We start from the raw sequence: 22,425 nt of genomic DNA, 5'->3' as shown, positions 1-22,425 counted from the left end.
AAGCAGGCTGTCCCCTTGCAGCCCATGGAGGACCACGGTGGAGCAGATATCCACACAGCAGCCCTTGGAGGACCCCACACCGCAGCAGGTGGACATGTCCTGAAGGAAGCTGCAGCCCGTGGAGAGAAGCCCACGCAGGAGCAGGTTTGCTGGCAGGACCTGTGGCCCCGTGGGGGACCCATGCTGGAGCAGACTGTACCCCATGGGAAGGACCCATGCTGCAGCGGTTCGTGAAGAACTGTGTCCCGTGGGAGGGACCCCACACTGGAGCCAGGGAAGAGCGTGAGGAGGAGGAGCAGCGGGGATGAGGCATTATGGACTGAAAGCAACCCCCACTCCCCATCCCCCGAGAGTCTGGAGCGATGCTGACCCTGGGAAGAAGGGGAGGCGGTGGGTTTATTTTGCTTTACTTCTCACTTTCCCACTCTGTTATTAATTGGCAATAAATTAAATTAACCTCCCGAAGCTGAGCCAGTTTTTGCCCGTGTCGGTAACCGGTCATTAAAGATCTTTACTCCCGCGGAACCGCAGGACGGGCCGCCCTGAGCCCTCGCACTCAGCCAGCCCCGGGGGGGCCGCGGCGCTGCTGCCTGCCCCGGCCCCAGCCCCGGCTCCGGCCCCGGGAAAACGGCTGGCGGCCGCCGAGGCAAGCGCCCTCCCTCCGGGTGCCCGTCACGGCCGGCGGGCGGGACCTCCGGGGGAGGCGGCGGTGCCGGCGCGGGGAGGGCGGCCCAAGGTCGGAGCGGGGCGCGGCGGGGGGAGGCCAGGCGCTGCCCGCGGCTTGCGCTGCCCGCAGATGGAGTACGACTGGCTGGGCTTCGGCTACGCGGCGCTGGTGGCGACGGGCGGCGTCGTCGGCTACGCCAAGGCAGGTAGGTGCTGCCGGCGGCGGCGGCGGGAGGGGTGTCCCGGTCCTGCCCGCAGGCAGCCCTCCGCTCCGCCCGGCCCCGGCCCGGCGGCGGGCGTCCGAGCGCTGCGGGAGGGAGGGAGGGAGGAAGGGGAGGGCCGCGTCGCTACCGGGCTGGCCGCAGGGCCTGACGTGCCGCCGCGGGAGGTGGCGGGGTGTCCACCGGCGCTCGGAGCGCCCCGCGGCAGGCGGCCGCCGCAGCCGGGGCTGCGGGAGCTCCCGGTCCGCTGCGGGAGTGACCCCGGCAAACCGTGCTAAATCCTTGGTGCGTGGAAACGGTGCTTGGCCGAGGTCTCAGCAGATTTGCAGATGACACCAAGCTGGGTGGGAGCATCGATCTGCTGGAGGGTAGGAAGGCCCTACAGAGGGATCTGGACAGGTTAGATAGATGGGCCAAGACCAACGGCATGAGGTTCAACAAGAACAAGTGCCGGGTCTTACACTTCGGCCACAACAACCCCATGCAGCTCTACAGGCTGGGGGAAGAGTGGTTAGAAAGCGGCCCGGTGGAAAGAGACCTGGGGGTGCTGATCGACAGCCGGCTAAACATGAGCCAGCAGTGTGCCCAGGTGGCCAAGAAGGCCAATGGCATCCTGGCCTCTATTAGGAATAGTGTAGCCAGCCAGTCTAAGGAAGTGATCGTCCCTCTGTACTCGGCAGTGGTGAGGCCGCATCTTGAGTACTGTGTCCAGTTCTGGGCCCCGCACTTCAAGAAAGATGTTGAGGTGTTGGAGCGAGTCCAGAGGAGGGCAACCAAGCTGGTGAAGGGTCTGGAGGGTCTGACCTACGAGGAACGGCTGAGGGAGCTGGGGTTGTTCAGCCTGGAGAAGAGGAGGCTCCGAGGTGACCTTATTGCAGTCTACAACTACCTGAAGGGAGGTTGTAGTGGAGTGGGAGTCGGCCTCTTCTCCCAGGCAGCTAGCGATAGGACAAGACGACACAGCCTCAAGCTTCGCCAGGGGAGGTTCAGGTTGGACATTAGGAAGAATTTCTTTACAGAAAGGGTTATTAGACATTGGAATGGGCTGCCCAGGGAGGTGGTGGAGTCACCATCTCTGGATGTGTTTAAGAAAAGCCTGGACATGGCACTTAGTGCCATGGTCTAGTTGACATGGTCATGTCAGGGCAATGGTTGGACTCGATGATCCCTGAGGTCTCTTCCAACCTGGTTGATTCTGTGATTCTGTGATCTTATGGATAAAAACAACCGCACCCCAGTAGCTTTTGGTTGGTTTAGATTGCTTTTGTGATGTAAAATTTTTTGTTAGTAGTGACTATGAACTCACAAGTGCTTCTGTTTGGTTTGCAGGCTTGCTTCAGGTGTGTTCTTTCACTAAATGCTTTATTTTTCATTTATTCAAGGCAGCGTACCTTCTCTAGCTGCTGGTCTTCTCTTTGGTGGCTTAGCAGGACTGGGCGCTTACCAGCAGTCCAAAGATCCAAAGAATGTGTGGCTGTCCCTCGGTAAGTTTGTTCAGCACCCATGTACTGAGTAGCAGTGGGAAGAGAAACCTTTTTTCTAGCACATTTCAGCTGATCTGTGCCCTTTTATTTATACAAAGGTTGTAAGTGGTGGCAGGGCCTCCTGCCCGTATCCAGGAGGTATTTGTGTAAGAGCACAGTATCCAGTTCCAAGACCTAGGCTGTCCTTTAGGAAGCCAGAGTTGGTGAGAAACACCTATCTATCTCCTCTGCCAGATTAGATACCGTGTTAAACTAATGTAGGCACGTGGAGTGCATGTGAAAAATGTTTGGTTGTGAAGCAGCGTTTTTAGCCTGTGGTCATGGAATAGGCATTTTAGCAATAGTGACAGCACTGTGACAAGCAGTATGTGGCTCTATGGAATATTGGTTTGCACAGGCATCTCAGAAGAAGAGCAGTATATGTTTTAATGCATCACATGCTGTGGAAGAAACAGTCTGAAGTATATAAAAGAAAGGAGGGAACGATCTATTCTCCTTGCTTGGTGTAGATGGGACAAGAAGTGGGCTTAGCTTGCAGTTAACCCTTCAGGTGAAGGAGAAGGATAAAATGACAGTGGAAAGTATTATGAAGCACTGGGAGAGATCAGGTGAACCGCAGGGACTTCCATCACTGCAGGACTTTAATAACTGGTTAGACCATTGTCTGTCAGGAATTGATCTTGTCTTTGGGCACTAGGTTAGCCTAGATGACCTCTGGAGGTTCCTTCTAGTTCTGTAACTACCCGTAGTATTATTAGTGTTATGATACTATAGTGTTACAGTCATTTAAAACTATTGAAAACCAATGGACTTGATCACGTAATGTGCTGAAACGCTTTATGAAGCCCGTGGTAGATACTGTAGAGGACCAAACTGCCTCATCTATAAGAAATGAAATGTAAAACAGAGCTCCATGGGAAGCAGGGTTCCCATTTGTGAGCTGTCTCTTCTGCTCTGGCATGCCATGGTAGTGGCTGTGCATCTCCGGCATGAGCTTTTAGGCAGTGTTGTGACGGAAAGATGAGCAGCTTCTGTATATCCCGATGCAGTGCCATATAGTGCTTTCAAGTGGGCCTCCTGAAAGTGGTGTTGTGTCCCAATCTAGTACACCTCTTTATCCATCCTTTCCTCCTCAGCCCTGCTGCGATTTGCTGTTGTGGCTCCTGCTGAGCTTTAGGTTGGTCACAGTACATCAAGGGTAGAAATCCAGAAAAAAAAACTTGACAGAATATCTTTAGAGTATCTTTTGGCCTGTCTGATGCAAAGAAACTTGAAGCTTTGGAGAAAGGTATAACACACCTCCACCTGTCTTTTCTCTTTGAAGAAACAATGGCCCTGTAACGGTTACATGAATATGGATGGGATTTTTTTTCCCAGACTTAGAGATTAAATAATTTGGAGTGATGTTTAAAACGTTAGTCATTCTTTCAGTTTGATCCTTGAGATTGCTTTCTGTTTGCAACTCATATTTTCGAGTGGGACTGTTTTACTTCTGGTTGTAGTATTTAGTGCCACCTTCCAGTTCAGAATGTCACAGAGAAATGGGAGCTCTCATATTTGCCTCCCGCATAGTGAACTTTGTCACCGTCGCAGCTTTCTCACAGTTTTGAGCCTATCTGTATCCAAGGAAATAATCATTCTTCTGCCAATAAGGAGAAACTGAGGGAGAGTTATCGATCTGCCCAGAGGATTGGAGGTTGTGGGTGATTAGACAGTGGTCTCAACTCTGATGAGATCTACTCGCTTCTACTGAGCAGCAGAGCATGCTTCCCAGAGCTGCTGAGAAGCTTGCAACAGCTCTAATGTTTAAGAAAAACAAGTAAAATATTTGGATGTGCTTGCTTGCGGAGAGGAGGGAGGCGATCCTGTCTGTAGACAGAGGCCTGTTTGGTTGGCACTTCTACATATCCAACCGTAGCAGTGCTGCACTGGTATTTCTCTTTCAAATAGATCTGACTGGGCTTCTTTTCAACAGTGGCATCTGGAACCTTGTCTGCTGTTATGGGAATGAGATTTTACAACTCCAGAAAAGCAATGCCTGGGATAATTGCTGGTGCCAGGTAGTCACCTGTCTTTTGTTCTTGTCTGTACATTTGAATAAGCATTTAACTTATTTGTGGATTATATTATTATAAGTTCTGTGAAAAATGAAATCTGGTGGAGTCAGCTAAATGAAATCATGTCCATGTCCAAGGAGGAAAAAAGGTTTTCCTCCTTTTTGTTCTTTATGGGATTTTTGCCTCCCTTCCTGGTTTTTTTGGTAACAACTATTCTGTTCAACAGTTTACTGATGGTTGGACGACTTGGATTGCAGATCATGGAAAAGCCTCTTAAGCCATAAGTCTGCATCAAGTCACTTGAAGATACGTGAGTGAGGAGCCTGAAAATGCAACTGCCTAAACGTGCTACACAGAAGTGGAAAAGGCACTGCTATCTGTGCGTTGTATTTTTCATATCCTAATGCGTGTGAGTTGTGTTTTTAAAGGACCGCCACTGAGAGCCCTTGTTATGTCTTCCAAAATGGTATTTGTCTTAACAGTTTCTGCACTGTGAAGCAAGAAAATATGAGTATAGCATTAGTTTAGACAATCATGAAGCAGGCTGTCAAGGTTCTGCTGTAATGCAATGAATGCAAACCTGTTACTTGCAATTACTTGTAAGCAAAAGTGCCCAGCTAAATGTCATTCATTTCACTTTTACAGATTATTATTCATAAATCAAAAATATGCTTTATTAGACAATGCTGAATTGTAGGTATAGCTCTTGCATTTCATGAGAATTAAAATGTTATTCTAAATAAACCAACAAATTATTATTACAAACTTTTGTGTTCTACACAACTATTTTTTTTTCTTTAATTGTTCATCTGGATTGATACAGTTCGGTGCTTTTCCTGCAGGGTGCCTGCATATATTTGCAAACATGAATTGTAAAAACTGTCTCTATTCCATTCCCTGAATCTAGTGACTTGTATAAAAGTCCCATGAACTGGGAAGAAGCGTAGAGAGCAAAAGCATACAGACCATATATTCAGACAAATGTTACATTAAAACCTTTTTTTTTTTTCTGAGAGGAATCATCTATTTCAGGTTTGAAAAGTGCTTTATGAAGTTTATTTAAAGACTGAAGGGCTCAGTTGTTCAGTCGTTGTCCTCAGTTGATTCCCTTGATGCCTGAAATAGCAGGCAGCGAGGGCTCTTGGGAGAAACTACTCAGGACACCTTCCTAGAGCCCTTATTCATCAGCCTGCAGAGTTCAGCTTAAGGTGCTCACCCATATTTACTTTTTCCTCTTACCTCCCTGCACCGAAACAAAGGCCGTGCAGGACAGCAGATGGTTTGTTTATAAATCATCCTTTTAAGTGCCTAATCTGAGGCTGTGGAGCCAGTGTTGGTGGGTAGGTGTCTGAATGACTTTACACTAGCTTGAAAAGGTTAATAAGCCAGACATTAGCATTTAAGACACTTCTCTTTAAACTACAGTATGGATTATTTGCCTCTTTGTATTGCTTTTGAAGCAGTTATCTTCTATGGAAGTGAGATGCAAATATAAACGCATCATCTCCTGCAATACACTGAGAACAGTCACGATCCAGCAGTTTTCTAATGGTGTAATGCTGGTCTCGGATCAGGTAACTCACGTATTTGGGCTGCAGTTGTCCTTTAATGGAATAAAGACAATAGAAAGCAGGGAATTGGACTGATAAGCTTTTAAACTCATAGACCAAAGTGTTAAGCCTTGCTGATGTTTCATGAGCTTTGGAAAGTGGTAGCTTAAATTGAGAACTGCTGGTAAAACTCTTGTTACCAGTTTTCATGTTCAGGAGAAACAGTAGCAATCCAGACAAGGGAGGAGAGAAAAGCTGGAACCTTATATACTTTTTACTGCCTTGGAACTTTTACGGCATATACTAAATTTCTTAAGCATTAAACATTATTTCTGCACTATCAGTTCAATGTGTGTCAATGAATCAGCATTAAAATGACTGTACAAAGCCTATTAGCCTCTTCCTACTGTTTTTTCTTGCTTTTTACAAGAATTTCTTAACACTTGTCATGCTTAGATTATGGATACGTAAAGGCTGTTATGGTTATGTCAAAGCAGTTTCAATGTTCGTTAGCATATGGTAAGGACAGCATGTTTGTTCTAGCCATATTTAGAGCCATAGATAGTACCTATTTATTTTTCTGCTCTAGGTGATTTAAGGACATGTGAGCTATGGACACATTATTAGTTAATTCCTTGACCAGACTGTGATTTTAACTAAGTCACTGGCATCTTGTACTAGAGATGAGTGATTAATTTCTCTTGTTTTCTAATTATAAAACCAGTCCATTTACGCCTGTTAGAGAAAGTCTGAGGTTGTCCTTCATTGCCACAGCCAGCTACAGATATATTCTACAGATAAATTAAGATGCATTTAAATAGCATAGGGACATCTGTTAGTACTAAGGGAGTGACAAATACTTAATCTTAGGCCAATGGCAATTGTAGTCTCTAGTGCATTACTAACCAGATATCCCTATCCCTATGTACTAAAGTGGCATTTTCTTTAGGTGCAATTTTCATCATAAAATACTTTTTGGTACAACTGTTTTAGATTAAATTGATGTCCAGTAAGTTAACGTAACCAGTTGTTAAGGTAAGTGATGTCCAGTAAGTTCTGGGCCCCGTACTTCAAGAAAGATGTTGAGGTGTTGGAGCGAGTCCAGAGGAGGGCGACCAAGCTGGTGAAGGGTCTGGAGGGTCTGACCTACGAGGAACAGCTGAGGGAGCTGGGGTTGTTCAGCCTGGAGAAGAGGAGGCTCAGAGGTGACCTTATTGCAGTCTACAACTACCTGAAGGGAGGTTGTAGTGAAGTGGGAGTTGGCCTCTTCTCCCGGGCAGCTAGCGATAGGACAAGACGACACAGCCTCAAGCTTCGCCAGGGGAGGTTCAGGTTGGACATTAGGAAGAATTTCTTTTCAGAAAGGGTCATTAGACATTGGAATGGGCTGCCCAGGGAGGTGGTGGAGTCACCATCTCTGGATGTGTTTAAGAAAAGCCTGGACATGGCACTTAGTGCCATGGTCTAGTTGACATGGTGGTGCCAGGGCAACGGTTGGACTCGATGATCCCTGAGGTCTCTTCCAACCTGGTTGATTCTGTGATTCTGTAACCCATATATTATGGCACATTAAGTCAACAACAGGAATTTAAATTTTTATATGCAGTTATAAAAGCCATACAAATACATTTCTTTTTTACAATCCTTAAAGTAATCATTAACAGCTTTACATCTTTAAAGAACATACTCATTTTGTACTTTAAAATGGCAGGTTTAATATAACTACTAAGACTAAAGCATCTATTCTAAATCCAGTTAACAGAAGTAGCCTAGCTCAACATCCTAAAAACAATTTATTGTACATTGCAAGGTCCTGTGCAGGATATTACTATAAAACTTACTTAGCATAGAAGCCACGGAAAGTACTGAATGAGCATATAAACATTGAGGTATTGCATTATTAAAGTTTGTATGTGTTTTCAGGTACCTAAGTTGGCCTTTTAAGATCTAAACCAGAAAGCAACGTCTTTGAAGAACAGCCCAGTATCCTCCCTCACGTAGCTTATTCAGTTTCTGTAGTTTAGTTTGATCACCCAATAAAGACATGTAGAAACAGGAGTTTACTGATAATTTATGCCTTTTTGGGTAGTTCACCCTTAAAATGACTGACAGACTGCACTGATTCACGCTCCTTAAAATGTCACTGTGACACTCCCTTGGCAGGACAGGTACAAATCTCTACAGATCTTCGACCAAAGATAATCATATGTTGATTATAACAGGAGAATCTAATTTTTAGGCTTCACTACAGCCTGGCGAGGTAAGCCTAGCATTCAGTACTTGTTTAGCTGTTTTCCAATATTGCTATATCATTCTATAGCCATATATGGGCCAAGTTTTTAGACCTTCCTTGTGTAGTATTTATCAGTGGGTTGCTTATGTCCTACCACAAAGAGTTAAGTTCTCCTTGCTATTACCAATATTTGCACATTCCAGACCCTGAGTAACTCTTAGGTACAAGTGAGTTATGAAATCCTTGTAGGAGAGCATGGTGTTCTTCACCAAGCCCAATCTGTGCTTTCACTCTCATCTTTCTGGTAAGGAACCAGCCTAATACCTGAAAGCCTGATGCTGCTCTGCTTTAGCCCTGCTTTTAGCTGCCTGTATACATGAAAGCAAGCACATGCCACTAGTGGATGTTGCATTGGGCGAACAACCATAACAGTTGTTATAAAAGAATGAGGATAGGAGATCCATCTATAGAAAAATGTCGAGTGAAATCTACTTCTCAGTAGTTTTGGCAATATGTGTTATACAATACTTCAACAAATCCTACTTTATAGCCAGTATTTTACATGGTATTATATGTTATTACATTTTTCTTCCACACGTAATGGAACACAAGGTGTTTTTTTCTTCTCTACTATTGCATAGTCTTAGGAAAAGTTAGAGCAAATAGGCATTTCAGGTTTCCAGTGCAGGAGAACTGAACATAGCTCGCATAATATATATACAGGATGGCATTTTCTATCATCTGTTTCCTCCATATTTGGCCACCCAGTCTGTTCTTCCAGGTAGTGGCTGAATTGCTGGTGGGCGAGTTAAAACAGTCATGCTTTTTGCTGCTGAATTGAAAGTAGGACCTGGTAACTGAGCACGAACAGCTTTGGTTTTCCAGGAATAATCTGAAAGGCAAAAGAACTCAGAATTAACTACAGCTCAAAAGGTATTTCACTCCTTTACAGATAAAAGAATGAGAGCTTAAAGATGACTTGTGGTACTCCAGGATGCTAACACAGCAGGATGCTTTGGTCTCCGATACCCTGTCTATGCTTGTTTTCAGATAAGGTTAATGTTTCCTACAGTTTGTGTATCTTATTAGTAATTCTCATTTACTGGATACTTGTTTTGCAGTGATCCCTTGAGAAAATGTTGAGACTGAAATTCAGTGGAAAAACTGATGTGTATGTCTACAACGCTGTATCTCCTATTACAAAACTGCTACAGAATGGAAGCGTTCTTTCCTCTATCTCAAATATTTGAAAAAGCATATAATTATAACACTGATAAACTTATTAAGACCCAAGCAGTCTAGACCAAAGGAGAGCCTCTGAAGACCTTCTTCCTTTTGAGATGTTATGCCTTTTACTCCCGTCCCGCTTATCTGAGAACTCCTGGTGTACCTGGTGGCGAGTCCTCTTCATCTCCATTTCCTGTTTCTCTATTGATTTTGTAGGATCTGTTCCAAGTCGTTTTTTTTCTCCCTTAATATTGGCATCCACCTGGTCTCAGGCACTGGGAGTAGTGCACTACTGTATTCCCGGCCTTCCTACTCAGATTTCCCCTTCCTGCATTTCAGATAGTCGCTACTCTCTCAAGCTTCATGTGATTAAAGTAATGGCCCTGCTGCAGGGGCTGACTGCTCATGGTTTTTTTCATGTTCATAACCAGTTCTGCCATTTCCCAAGCTTTTAAACTCAGTCATTTGGGACCTCTCATATATAAGAGGAAACCCTATTAGGATTTCTATATGTAAGAAATATATATACTCCTGTTATACTTTACCATTGTTTCCGTAGCATTCCTAAAGTATGTCCTGCCCTTTCCATTCCTACTTTCGTAGTTCAGTCTTCTTTTATTAGGTATTACTGATATTTTTTTTTTTTTTTTTCACATTTAACATGTGATGGCTAAAATACTTTTTTTTTTGTGCCTATGTATCATTTTGTTTCTTATGGAAAACCACCTATTTTTGGTGGTATTTTTCAACAGTGGGTTGAACCCGTTAAGGAACAGGTGAGGATCAAGACATTTAAAAAGGAGGAATCTCAAGAAACTGAAACTGGGGGTCAGGTCTCCACCTCTCTGAAAACCAATACTGTTCCTTTTTATTGTAGGCTGGCATTCCCTATCTTTCATCAGCAAGTACGATTCCAACATACCCTCTCTTGGCAATGAAGGTCATTTTTCTCACGTCTTGGCATTGCATTTTCCTCAGAGAAACTGATCTTTTATACTACATTAAATTATTTAAATCATGGCATTAAAAAACTTAACAAATGAAGAGAGCAAAACCAATTGAAAGCGTAACTTATTTCAGTTTGGATAATACAAAGCAAAGTGTCACCAAAAATGTTAATGTTCAAATACCAACAGATAGGAGATAAAACCTGCCATTTGCTTCATCCTTATCTCTCTTCCTATGCAAGTCTGCAGAGTTTAGGCTAAATATGAGGGATTTAAGCAATAGGATTCTTGCTCTTCTCCAGGACATGGAAGAGTCTCTTAATTGACCTCCATCTGACAGCCTTTCTGACTTTTACTACACATTTTCCATTTCTAATTACAGATTAACAGTGGATTTATTTCCCTTTGGATCACCGTAAGTAATTCCTTTTCATTCTCACTATTCACAGCAGTCTAGAGATAGTTGCAGATTTTGTCCTCCTGTGAACTTCTTGATCCACACACTGTGACAAATCAAAACTTTTGCTGTTGCGTTTCAGCAGTGAGTTGATAAGATAATGAAGTGCAGCTCCAGCCTTCCCTGGTGGGCTTCTGAACAGCTCAGACTCAGAATATGCATGCACGTAAGCGTATTTTATACATGCGTGCCATTTCCTTCCTTCCCTCCCTCTCTCCCTCTCAGAAGGCAGCTGCAAGTTTCTAAGGGGAACAGGTCACCCAAAAGAGCAACTCGGCAAAAAGACATTATTAAGCAGGACCATATCAGATTGGTCTGCCATAGGCCCTTTAGTTAAACAATTCACGATTAGTTTAGGGCCTTGCTATTTCCTCTGAAGTAACTAAGAAGCGTGCGGTTGGGTTTGGACAAGGGCTCTAAATCTTCACTCGCAAACCAGTTTCTCCTGCATCCTGAGCACTTCCATTCATCTTCTCTGAATCGGAACCATACCAACAAAGAAGGTGCTCAGAACGTCATCCCTACCATAGAGGATCCAAGGTGACAGTTACATTCAGAACAGATTTCACATTGTTTTTAACTGATGAAGGAAACAGTCTTTTAATGTGTTCGTTAATGTAATGTACAGCTACATCGTTAGTGTATCATAACTCTTAAGAACTGCTCATTTCATTCTCTTGATTGGCTTTTACCTTCTATAATGTAGCAACGTTGAAAGTTTCACTTCACAAAGCACTCGCGATATTTCATGGGTACAAGAGTAGTGTCATCTCTGTATCCACAGACTTACATAGCCAACGTAGTGAGATGAAGACACAGTGAAAACCTTACATGACCACCGCAGAAAACAGAGGCCAACTAGATAGGCCCAGTAAATGAGAGCAAATAATTTTAATTTACTGCTTATACCATATCTGTAACATTATTTACTGTGAATTTACTAAGTCACTTGATGAAGGTCTTTGCCTTTTTTGAAATTGTTGAGGCCACTGTAAGGATGATCAGCATCATTCAGTTGCATTAAGTGACATTAAACTGATTAAAGACCCCACACAAGACAGCCCCAAGGCTCCATGAAACTCACTGTCAAGAAAGTTCCTCCAAATCCACTCAAGTATAAGGCTTTTTTTTAAACTTGAATTTTTCTATTTTGCATACTTACTAGTTGGTGACTGTACCAATTCCTACTAGCTACATAAATCATGGATTTATATGTGTCCAGTCTACATGACCATTTACTATAGAGTTGTGAAGTTAACGTATTTTTACAACTCTGCTTAGCCCTTCACCACTAATGAACAGTAGTTTAGCAAATGGTCCAAACCTTCTAGAAATACAAAAGGTTTGCACCTTTATTTTCTCTTTTACCTAAAAAATAATAGTAGCAAAAGTTTCTCTAGCTATCAGGACTGCCTCTAGACACCAACATTCAATTCACTTATGTTAAGGACAATTTATGCCCAAGAATTTTATTTACAAAACTTGAGGAAAACCTTACTAAGGGCTAATCAATCTTTTAGGAAGTATGGGAAATGAACATTTCTCTTTGTCTCAGATATGTATGGTAAAAGGATGTTTCTTACCTGATACAGATGCACCAAGAGGAGCTAGCTGTATCCGTTGTCCAGCTGATCCAACTTCTTTTTTATGAAAGGAAGGGATATATACTCCTGATGGGTTGTGAGCAGCACCACTTACAAAGCCAGGGTTTCCTGTTGACATTACAGAGTTTTAGTATTTTCAGATGCATTCAGAAAACCTTGCCTGCTTTTTATAGTCACTTCAAAATATATTTGCAGTACCACAAGAGTACTAAGTATGAGTGTTGTTTAAAAACTCCCTAATGCTTGTCTGTTGAAAACAAGTATATATTCATTCTTTGCTTTGTACGTTAGTCGGACCCTACACATCCAGTACATCTGACCTGCAGTTCAGCGGGAATGAAGACAACAGAGCAGCATGAACATTTCATTAGCACTTTCATTAAACTTAGACCACATAGAAAGGTTTACACTGAGTTTTACAGAAAAATAGGATCTTACCTTTTACTTACAGCTACTGGCTTTACTGGAAGCTGGTTTAAGCACTTCAGTATTGGAAAACTAGCGCTCAACAGTACTCTGGTGCTCAACATGTTCGGCCTAAGTCTATCTAAAATAATGGAACCAAACTTCTCTTGTGGGAAGTGGTGCACTACTTGAAGTTGACTTTGCCAGTTCCACAGTGAAAGGCCTGCTATAAAAGCCAGACCCAATTACCCTCTTTCTTTAACCCCAGTTATAATTGTGTTGTGCCTAGTTTTGGTCCAGATCTTTCTTTAAAGCAGTGCTACCTTGGGAAGGCTGACATAACCATCATTTGTAAGTTGAGAAACATTGTTAATTTACACACAAAATTAGTACTGAAATGATTGTCCAATGGCAGAGGGATCTGTTACAATACTTAGACTCCCTGCTCCAAGGAAATTTCTTACCTTCTCCATGTCTGTCATCACTTGAGACAGTGTTAAGACTCTGCTGGCACAATGTCCAGAGAGAAATGCTTTTCTGTAGCCGTGTGATTCTGTATTCAGTAGTATTAAATTTATGAACTACAAGGCCACACACAGTAGTTTTAATTTGACCTTTATCAAGTGTGTGCATTTTTATCATACTAATATTCAGCATGGTTTCAATGGTATTGCAGTAAAACACGCAATATCTGGTTTGACAGTTTTTCTGTCTCCTAAATCTCTGGCCTCAGTGCAATCCCAAAATGTTCCTCTTCACACAAACACTCACACTCCTTTGTGATCATTTCTGAGCTCAGAGCAGTGGATCTATAAGCTGCAAAATTGGTCATCTACAAAGCCAAAAAGGTATCCTCAGCTAATTACACCTGTGTTGGGTCATTGCATACCTCCCTGTTCAGAAGCACTAACAAAAAGCATTCAGTTTTGCCAGTATCCCCACATTGTCACTTCTATCAGTCCTGCAAATAGTTGGGTCTCCATGTGGCTTCCCTGTGTCCAGTTGATGCCAGTCTCCAGCACCGTAAAGAATGACACAAAAGTCCTGGTGAAAAATGTAACTTTAATAAAGTATTCCAATAAAATTTAACTTTCTTGTAGTCTTTTCGTTGTTCTTCCTTTTCAGGAATTTGCCTGAAAAACAAAAGCAACAGAGTTTTAGTGGTTCATTCACCTGCCTGTGTGCACACACACACACATTCTCTTATTCCCCCCAGTTCCTAATTATTTCACTGGGAGTGGTTCATAGCTCTGACAGCTCAGTAGCATTCCTTAAAATTCTGAGGTCTGAAAATAATAACATGACAGGCTTCAATTAACATAACCTCAAAAAGACTCCTTCTGTCTGCTTCTTATCTACAGCTCAGCAAAGCTGCCCATCTGTCAAAACCTACTCAACCATTTTTTGGTTCTTCTTACCTCTCCATGTCCAGTGTCCTTAAGGAACCCTTATGCAGGAAATGGAGGAGTGCAGCCAGGAGGAACAGTCTCGGTGAAACAGAGAGGTCTGGAGGGGTGATCTTTTGTTGGATGAGAACAAGGGAAGGAGGAAAAAAAAAGTTCAATATAAAATAATAGACTAACTACAAATAAAAAAAAAAAACTATGGAAGAGAACAGTTCCTTACCTCTGACCACTGCTGTACAAAAGAAGGGGTTCTTGCTATAGAAGTATTCATCCATCAGGTATCCAGGAGGTCTGGCAGCAAGTGTATAGGCAAGCACCCATGGCCATGTCAGCAAGTGTAAGTGTGGCCCAGGCTGTATCCCCTACCTCAAACAACACACACCCGATTCTTCATAAAGTCACTGAATTGTTTGAGCTGGGTAGTGAGCTCAAAAACCCCTAAGAATAGTTGCAATGAGACGTACCACACAGGCAGTACACACCAGAGGCACAAGGAAGTGGGAGAGAAGTGAAACATCCCAGCGGCTTTACAATGCTCGCAGTGAACTGTGTGTTTAGAGACAAACTAGTCTGCCTGGAAACCTGAGATTCCACCCTCTTAACGTTAATGTGACTCCACCAAAATCTATGCAATCGCAGCACTGTAAAATCAGTGTAACAGATAAAGAATCAGAATGCAGTCGATGGTGTGAGTCCCAAGTGCTGTTATGAACAAGCAGTCCTTCAGGAGAGATGCATATGCTGCTGCTTTAGGATCGCTTCTTCACCGTTATCCAGCAACAGTGCAGTGACGTGCTGGGGATTATAAGCAGGGTAATAAAATATTCTCTGTCTTTTAAAGCACAGTAAGTGGCAAGAGTCCAGAAGAAGTCACAATGAAGAGAGCAAGGTTTGACAAAACCGATTACAACTGAAAGTGAAGTATATGATCATCTGGAATCTGCATTATTATAAGTGCAATTTTTACAAGAAAACGTAAAACATAAATATGAAATGTGCAAAGAACCAGGCTATAATTGCTATAAATTACCTTTTGGATCCTCTAATTTTTCACTCAACCTTTCTTTGCATGATAGCTTTTCAATAGGTACAGTTAAGTTCTCATCTGTAGACAAGGAAAATGAAAGGAAGAAAAAGATGGAAAGACAGAACTTTAGAAAAAGTGTATGAAGAACCTGGCTAGGTGATGTAAAAGAAATGAGGGAAAATAAAGCAAGAAAGAATAAATATCTGACATGTTTGTAAATATAATGTCTCATTCCTATGTTTTCTCAAGCAGGAAATATTACTCTAACTAGTTACTTTACAAGGCCCTTTCTAATAATGGAATAAAAATGTGATTTACCAACAATGCAATCACATTCCAGTCACACAAATATATAAATCACAAATTTAAGCACTCAGGCGTATCTGCAAAGTTGACTGATCATCACCTTACAATTCTTCATAAATAAAGTATTTGTAACTATTTGCCCTTATCTTATTTCACCTTAGGGTAATGTTGTGGATGAGGAAAAAAAATAAGCACTTAAATAAACTAAACATAGTTATTTAAACAGTAAACAGCACAGTGTCAACTTTCAATTCTGTCAATATGAAAAAAGAAAACATACACAATTTACATGTGTTGTATTTCTGTGATCAATGCTCCAGCTATCCTGGTTTCATGTGTGTCTGTCTTAAATGTTGTTGCCTCCCCGGTATATGAAACATCACATGCAATTTAAGATACTGATGGAAATAATACCAAGTATTTTCAAACATACAAAATAATCAGTTTTATTTTTTTTCTCTTTAAAGTAGATACACAAAGTAAGCCAGTAAGACAAAAGCAGGATTTTTACCATTAACATTCATCTGAATTTTATTTTCAGTGCAATTCAGTAGGTAGATGTCTAGCTTATTGATGCATACTTGTAGAAATAGCTCTTTGCCTTTTTGTGCCCAATTCCCTTGCAAGACTATTTTATGAATATATTAATTAATTCTGAGGCATCCAGATACTGTATTTTGGAAAACAAAAAAGTACATATAATGATTGCTTAAATAATTCTGTTCTATTCCATCAAAATTCTGGTAGGTGCTGTTATTTTTCCACTTCCTAAAATCTTTCACATAATTTCAGATGAGCAACTTACAGCTCACCTGACTTTCAGAGGGAAAATCAGGTTTGTTGACACTGCAGAATGGCTAGTAAAGTTCTATGAAAAAGAACTTTCACAGTGCAGCATCTGAATGTAATCAAACCTAAAGCTCTTTCTGTACAAGCATGTAAGGCTAAGTCATTTATTGGCATTAAAGTATTTGGGAGTGACTCGTGCTAGCTGGACAATGGCTGCGAAGTTATTAACAAGGTAACCTCCTATAACAGGGTGATGGGTCTGTGTACTTAAAGTATAGGGCTTGGTGGTCAGAAGATAGATTTTAGTCTTGAGTCTGATGCTTTCATGAGTGAAGTCTTAGATAAGCTGTTTAACTAGTCTTAGTCTTCACTCTACAAAATGCTGATAATAGTGGTCACAAAACATAGTATCAAAAGGCACAGTACTGCAGGTTCCTTGCTGAAAATAAGGGGACTTTTTATGCAGCAAAGTATTTAGGACAAGGCTAGTAGATTGTTAAAAGACTTGTTCAGAATATTAGGCAGTACTTTATTATATAGGCACATCACCCACCATCTTGTTTTCATATGTGAGACTGCTGTTTGATAGAGTTCCACGGCACGCTGACCAGGCAGTAATGAGGTCAAACTATTTGCTTAAATTAACACAGTAAAATAATGGTCTAAGAGGATTATAGACAAAATTTATCTTGATTGAACTTTGTAATAGGGGCTGGTCTATACTTCCTTTATGCTCTGAATGCAAAATACATAGTTTACATATGAAGAAGTTGTTATTTTAAGAGTCTGTTAAGAAAAAAAAAATGCTAGCCTAGAAGCTAAGCCTGACAACAGAATTTAAACCAGATGGTCTTACCTAAATTAATGGAAGTATGATGAGATATAATGTGACGACTTTTAATTACACTTTTACCTGTAGTATTTCTGTTTAAAGTCACTCCTCCTCCAGTATGTGCCAGTGGTTTAGAAAACTGGTTGTTCCAGGTTCCATGTGATCCTTCTTTACTGACTGCTACTAAAGAGACACTCTTAGGGTTTACACCTTAGAAAACAAATTACAGAAAATGTTATAAATATCAATTTTCAAACATGATTCAACCAATGAAAAATGGACATTTCTAGAACAGTAAAACAACACTGAATTATTTGTGGTATAATGTAAACACCATTAATGTAAAAAGAACAATGTCCATTAATTAGGTTAGATTCTTCAGCCAAACCATGAAAACTAGAGACACTGATTTAAGGACAATTCTCTTTGTGCTTTCAAGAGAACTTTAAAAAGCCTTTTTAGTACAGTTACTTGGTTTCTATAAAACCATAATATCATTATTGATATTTTTGACTCTCAAACAATTAACACAAATTAAATATACCTATCAAAAACTAGGGTTCTCAAGGCCAAAAAACTATTTCTTCAAGGAATAAAAGTTAAAAAGTAGGACAAAGAGGTTCTTGTTACTTCAGCATGTTACAAGCATTACAAGAGTTAATGGGATTACACAGTATGAAAGCAACTCCCAGATCTAGTGGTAACAGAACTAGAGCAATATGGATAAATAACAAATATGCTCTTTGGAGCTATTCTCTTAAGTGCTGAAATTAATTATTCTTTACATCTATGACTTTCTCACTGAAAACTCTACTAAAACCAGAGCGACATTAGAAGTGTGCTTAAACAAAGATAAGAAATACAGATGAACTTTCCATTTGTGTTACCTTCAGATAGGGAAGTTCCCCCCCCCGCCCCGCACCCTTTTTTTTTTTCTTTCTTTCTTTTGGACTTAAACTGTTGAGTCTCTGGGCATCCTATTTAACATTCAAGAAGTGATTTAATATTCAGAAGTCATCATTGGCCTAATGAATTACTGAGAAATTAGTGATACGTTGTAACAAAACAACTTGCCTGACAATCAGGCATTCCTCTGTGAGCCACCTAAATTCTCATATGTGGATTACAGTAAAAGTCATGATACACTTACTGTAATTGTGCAAACCACCATGGTAATCCAGAAAAGATACTAAGTGAGACACCAAGGAAATAATTTGATTATAGAATATATTCAGAATACTAACTGAAGGAAACATTCCCTTTTCTTTCTCCTCCTTCCCATTCTCATTCCTAGCAATTACATCATTTCTGTTATTTTTCTGATAAAAACACCCAGATTTAGACTAAGCTATCTATTCATTTTTAAGGAGGATGACTACCTTAGGAAGGGAAGTGAGTGTGTGAATTCCTACCAATGTGAGTGGCTATTTCTAAACACTTCCTACCAAGAAGGGTAACTGGGCTTATCAGAACTTTTAAGTTCAAAAAAACCTAAACCTCCTGACACTGCAAAACTAAGAACTCTGCACTATATATGCATATATATGGGTAGTTTCTTTAGTCCTCAGATACACTTGCTTATGGGTCAATCAGGATGTATTCCTAGGAATCCAAGAGATGTTGGATTTGTATTACTGAGGGTTTATATGTTACTGGTCATAAGAGGACCTGTGAACTTTTATGGTGTACAAGCAGTGTTGAGCTCCCTTCCACATTTACATAGCCAGGAACTTCTGCATCAATAGTGATGAGAGATGTTCTGGGAAAGGCATTTAGTCCAAAACTTGAAAATTTAGCCTGCTTATGAAAAGCAAAATTATCCATAAATGTACTGTATGTAGATTGTTCACAGCTTGTATTTTCCATATGTTTTGACTTTTACCCTTACCAGGTAGATATCTTGATTGTCTTAGATAGTACTGTTTTGCTGATGTATTTGATCTTCCAGAATCATTTCTCATCAGAGCCTTATTTTCCCCTCCTGGCTGGATACAGCACGAAGCTTTCGGTTCTGGCATACTGAAAAATCAAAGTGTTCAAACAATGTGACCAACACCTCCAGCTCAGAATACCACAAGCTGACCCTAGCCTGAAGAGTAGAGTGCTCTTCTCTTATCCTACTTTCATCAGTAGAATTTATTCCCACAAAGAAACAGCCAAATCTCATACCTCATGAGAGTCTGACCTGTGACTCTGGAGAAAAAAAGTGTATCCAACACTACGGTGTAAAAGCAAATGTGGATAACTGTGGCAGAACTTAGTACCAAACTTATCCAACAAAGGAAATGAAGTCAGTGTATCTGATTTGAGTAAAACACACAGTTTCTTAATAACATGAAAAACACCTAAACCATACAGTGCCTGAAAACAAATCTGATTCTGTTTGGATATTACTGGTCCTATATCAACACCACACCCAAGCTGGTCTGGTCATACAACTCTTTGCATTCTTGCAGAATTTTGGCTACTTAAATTTTAGCAGATTTGTCTTAATCTATAAATCTAATAGACATTGTTTACTAAAAAAAAAATGCGATTTTATAATTAGAGGACTTACCTAAAAAGACATTCCTTGTTTTTCTTTTCTTTTAAGAGTGCAATGCTAGGCTTCTTTGAACATGACATTCCAAACTCAGTGTCATCCAAGTCATCCCAGCTATCCACAGCCTTTACCAAAGTCTGACCCCATCGTCTTCTGCAGCTTTTAGGACCTACTGCACCATTCTGAGGGCCACTAGCTGCTTGTTTCTATTTTGAATAGGAAAAAAAAAAAGCTTCAATTCAATTCTAAAATTTTATATTTTGTATCTAGTTCACTTCCTGACTACCGCTTAAGAACTTTGAGGGAATTTTTCCCATTGTGTTGTGCCTATTTTGGTCATAAGTCTCAGAATGATTTTAAACACAAAACATAACAATAATGGCAGAAGGTGTTTTGAGTGCAGCTCTTTTGGATTGTCATCCTTAAATTGGTCAGATCTACCTGAAGTAGTGAAGTTAACATTCTATTTGCAGACGCAGTTCAGTGCTCAGCCTCTACTACTGGTATCTTGCTGAACTCACACTCTCAACAGTGGTAGATGAACTGTCAAGAAGCAGGGCACAGTGGTGCAGAACATTCATGGCAATCACGCTCAGGGTTTAGTACTGCCAGTTCCTGCGGCCCCAAAGTATATCCAGCAAATCAAAGAAGTTAGTCAGGCCTTTCCTTAACATTCTCTTCCACAGAAATGGTAAGATTTTAAAACTCTCCTTTCATCTGACCATAGTTTGCTTTCCAGTATTTTCTGAATACCTATTATTTTTAACATACTTTATATTGTAGTTCAGTGAGTATAAGTGGAAAGCAAAATGATAATTGCAAACCACATTTTAATATTCATCTTGCTAAAAATCTTACTTATTAAATTCTTACAAGCTTAGGGATTGGATGAACTTTCTCAGGTATTTTCCTGCTTGAGGCAAGTAAATTTCTCCGTTTCCACTTCTCTATTGTACTGTAACAATATTTTTTGAATTGTTTCTCAAAGGTCTATAAACGATAGCAGTTGTAACTACGTTACTGCATAAGCATGTCAGTAAAGGCTATTATAAATGAACATACATTGTTGTGACAAGCAATCTATTTTCTGATTTGCTGTAAAATTTCAACAGGTGGCCAGTTACATCCTTAATTAGTCCCTAATTGTCTATCTGTATTTCCTCTAATAAAAAGTATGACAATTTTCAAGGGGTTGCCTGGTTGAATACAGAAAGAACTTTTAATAAAACCACCCAAGTATTTATTGAAGATAACTTACTGGCGATGAGTTTTTATTGATAGTTGGAAAAAATGGTTGTGCCTGTGGCTGCTGCTGCTTAGGTACTTGCTGGTTAGCTGTATTCTGAGGCAACTGAATTTGCTGGAGAGGCTGGTGGTTAACCTTTGACAGGGTCTGTGGCTGTGTTTTGTCAGGTATATCAGGTGAAGACAAAGGTTCTGGCTTGGATATAGCTTCCAGTTTAGGTAAAGCTGGCTTTAGCTCTGTTGGCTGAACGGGTTTAATAGGAGTCTGCTTCTCCAGATACTGTGGAGGAGGTCCTAAAGTTTGGCCAACTTGAAAGTAAGAGTACTTCAAAGCCTGAAGAAGAAGATAAAACATACTAATTTTACTTCAAAAAGTTGACTTTGGTAACCTCATCAAGGATCTAAGCAGGTTTCTGAAGCATTTGAGCAAGCGCTACAGCACAGATGCAAGATGGATGAATGAGATCATATGTAAATAGTGTGTATTGATATCTGTCAGTTCTGTATTTTAAACTCTTCCCATCGTATAATTTAGTAAGATGGATCCACTTGTACATGTTACAACAGTCATGTCCTTCCTTTCCCTCCTTTACTTCTAGGTTTTGTGGAGTCTGTATTTTGAGGTGCATTTTACATTCAACACTATTCTATATTCATGCAGTAACAAATTGCAATCTTAAAACAGGTAGTCTCCACTACCTTTACCACATGCTTTATGACATGTTTCCACTGCTAACTATGTTTTGGCAACTTGATGAACTTTTATTTAAAAAAAACAAAACCACAAGTGTGATGATTGTAAAACCCATACATTAATATTAAATGGAAATTAGAGGACGTTAACAAGCAAAGTTTCTCCTTCATTTTCTTATCACCAGCTTTCCCTGGTTCTGTTTTGCTTTGAAGTACAGGCTTGCTCTGCCTTCGTGGTGTTTATTAGGAAACTACAGTGTCTGTCTTCAGGCAGATGTGTATTTCATTCTTTTTATCTGACCTTTTCATGTCCACTGCTAGATGCACAACATGGACATACCTTACTAAGACAGCTCCTCCTATGTCAAAACAACGCACTGCTACTCCTTCTGGGTAGGATCCTACTCTTTGTTAGTTCTGAAAGAGATGTTTTGCCTCAGCTGCACCTGAGAATTGCTGCCTTTGTATGTATTTCCATGCATATGCATTAAAGTCTCCCTTTTGGCTGGGGATTACACAACCGCTGCAGCTGCTTCCTTGACAACTCACTTGAGCAAAAGCTGGTTATTTGCTTTCATAAAGCACCATGCACTATTCGGTGTAGAGATATATAGCACCGGACTACAGTTAGATCTCAGGAACTGTAACAATAGATATGCTTTGTGAAGTGGACAGAAACGGTGCCTCTACTTGGTACCATCTGCTTAACCACTTCTGAATCACTTACATTACAT

General features: G+C 40.8%; 2 protein-coding genes across 2 annotated transcripts in view; one reads left to right on the top strand and one right to left on the bottom strand.

Moving 5' to 3' along the window:
• The first annotated feature begins 712 nt into the window (after positions 1–712).
• LOC137661504 (transmembrane protein 14C-like) lies at positions 713–5,193 on the top strand. Its single transcript, XM_068397075.1, has 4 exons — positions 713–872; positions 2,270–2,371; positions 4,347–4,431; positions 4,655–5,193. Exons 1-4 carry the CDS (start codon positions 797–799, stop codon positions 4,710–4,712), a joined length of 321 nt encoding a protein of 106 aa, XP_068253176.1. The 5' UTR covers positions 713–796; the 3' UTR covers positions 4,713–5,193.
• A 2,496-nt stretch (positions 5,194–7,689) lies between these two features.
• MAK (male germ cell associated kinase) overlaps positions 7,690–22,425 on the bottom strand; it is a 29,128-nt gene continuing 14,392 nt past the window's right edge. Inside the window, exons 9-15 of the mRNA XM_068396546.1 lie at positions 21,012–21,332; positions 19,769–19,959; positions 19,100–19,230; positions 17,293–17,421; positions 15,288–15,362; positions 12,426–12,554; positions 7,690–9,103 (exon numbers count right to left, since the gene is read on the bottom strand). Of these exons, the coding sequence (XP_068252647.1) occupies positions 8,949–9,103; positions 12,426–12,554; positions 15,288–15,362; positions 17,293–17,421; positions 19,100–19,230; positions 19,769–19,959; positions 21,012–21,332 (1,131 nt within the window). The 3' untranslated portion in view covers positions 7,690–8,948. The remainder of the gene's footprint in view (positions 9,104–12,425; positions 12,555–15,287; positions 15,363–17,292; positions 17,422–19,099; positions 19,231–19,768; positions 19,960–21,011; positions 21,333–22,425) is intronic.

This window comes from Nyctibius grandis, chromosome 3 (genome assembly GCF_013368605.1).
Source record: "Nyctibius grandis isolate bNycGra1 chromosome 3, bNycGra1.pri, whole genome shotgun sequence".
Taxonomy (NCBI): Eukaryota; Metazoa; Chordata; class Aves; order Nyctibiiformes; family Nyctibiidae; genus Nyctibius; species Nyctibius grandis.
This window is presented reverse-complemented; position numbering and strand designations above follow the sequence as displayed.

Excerpts from the sequence above, each read along its gene's own strand:
- LOC137661504 (XM_068397075.1), top strand. The coding sequence starts at position 797 with ATGGAGTACGACTGGCTGGGCTTCGGCTACGCGGCGCTGGTGGCGACG. Across the intron at positions 873-2,269 it reads CGTCGGCTACGCCAAGGCAG|GCAGCGTACCTTCTCTAGCT; the intron begins GTAGGTGCTGCC and ends CATTTATTCAAG. Across the intron at positions 2,372-4,346 it reads GAATGTGTGGCTGTCCCTCG|TGGCATCTGGAACCTTGTCT; the intron begins GTAAGTTTGTTC and ends TCTTTTCAACAG.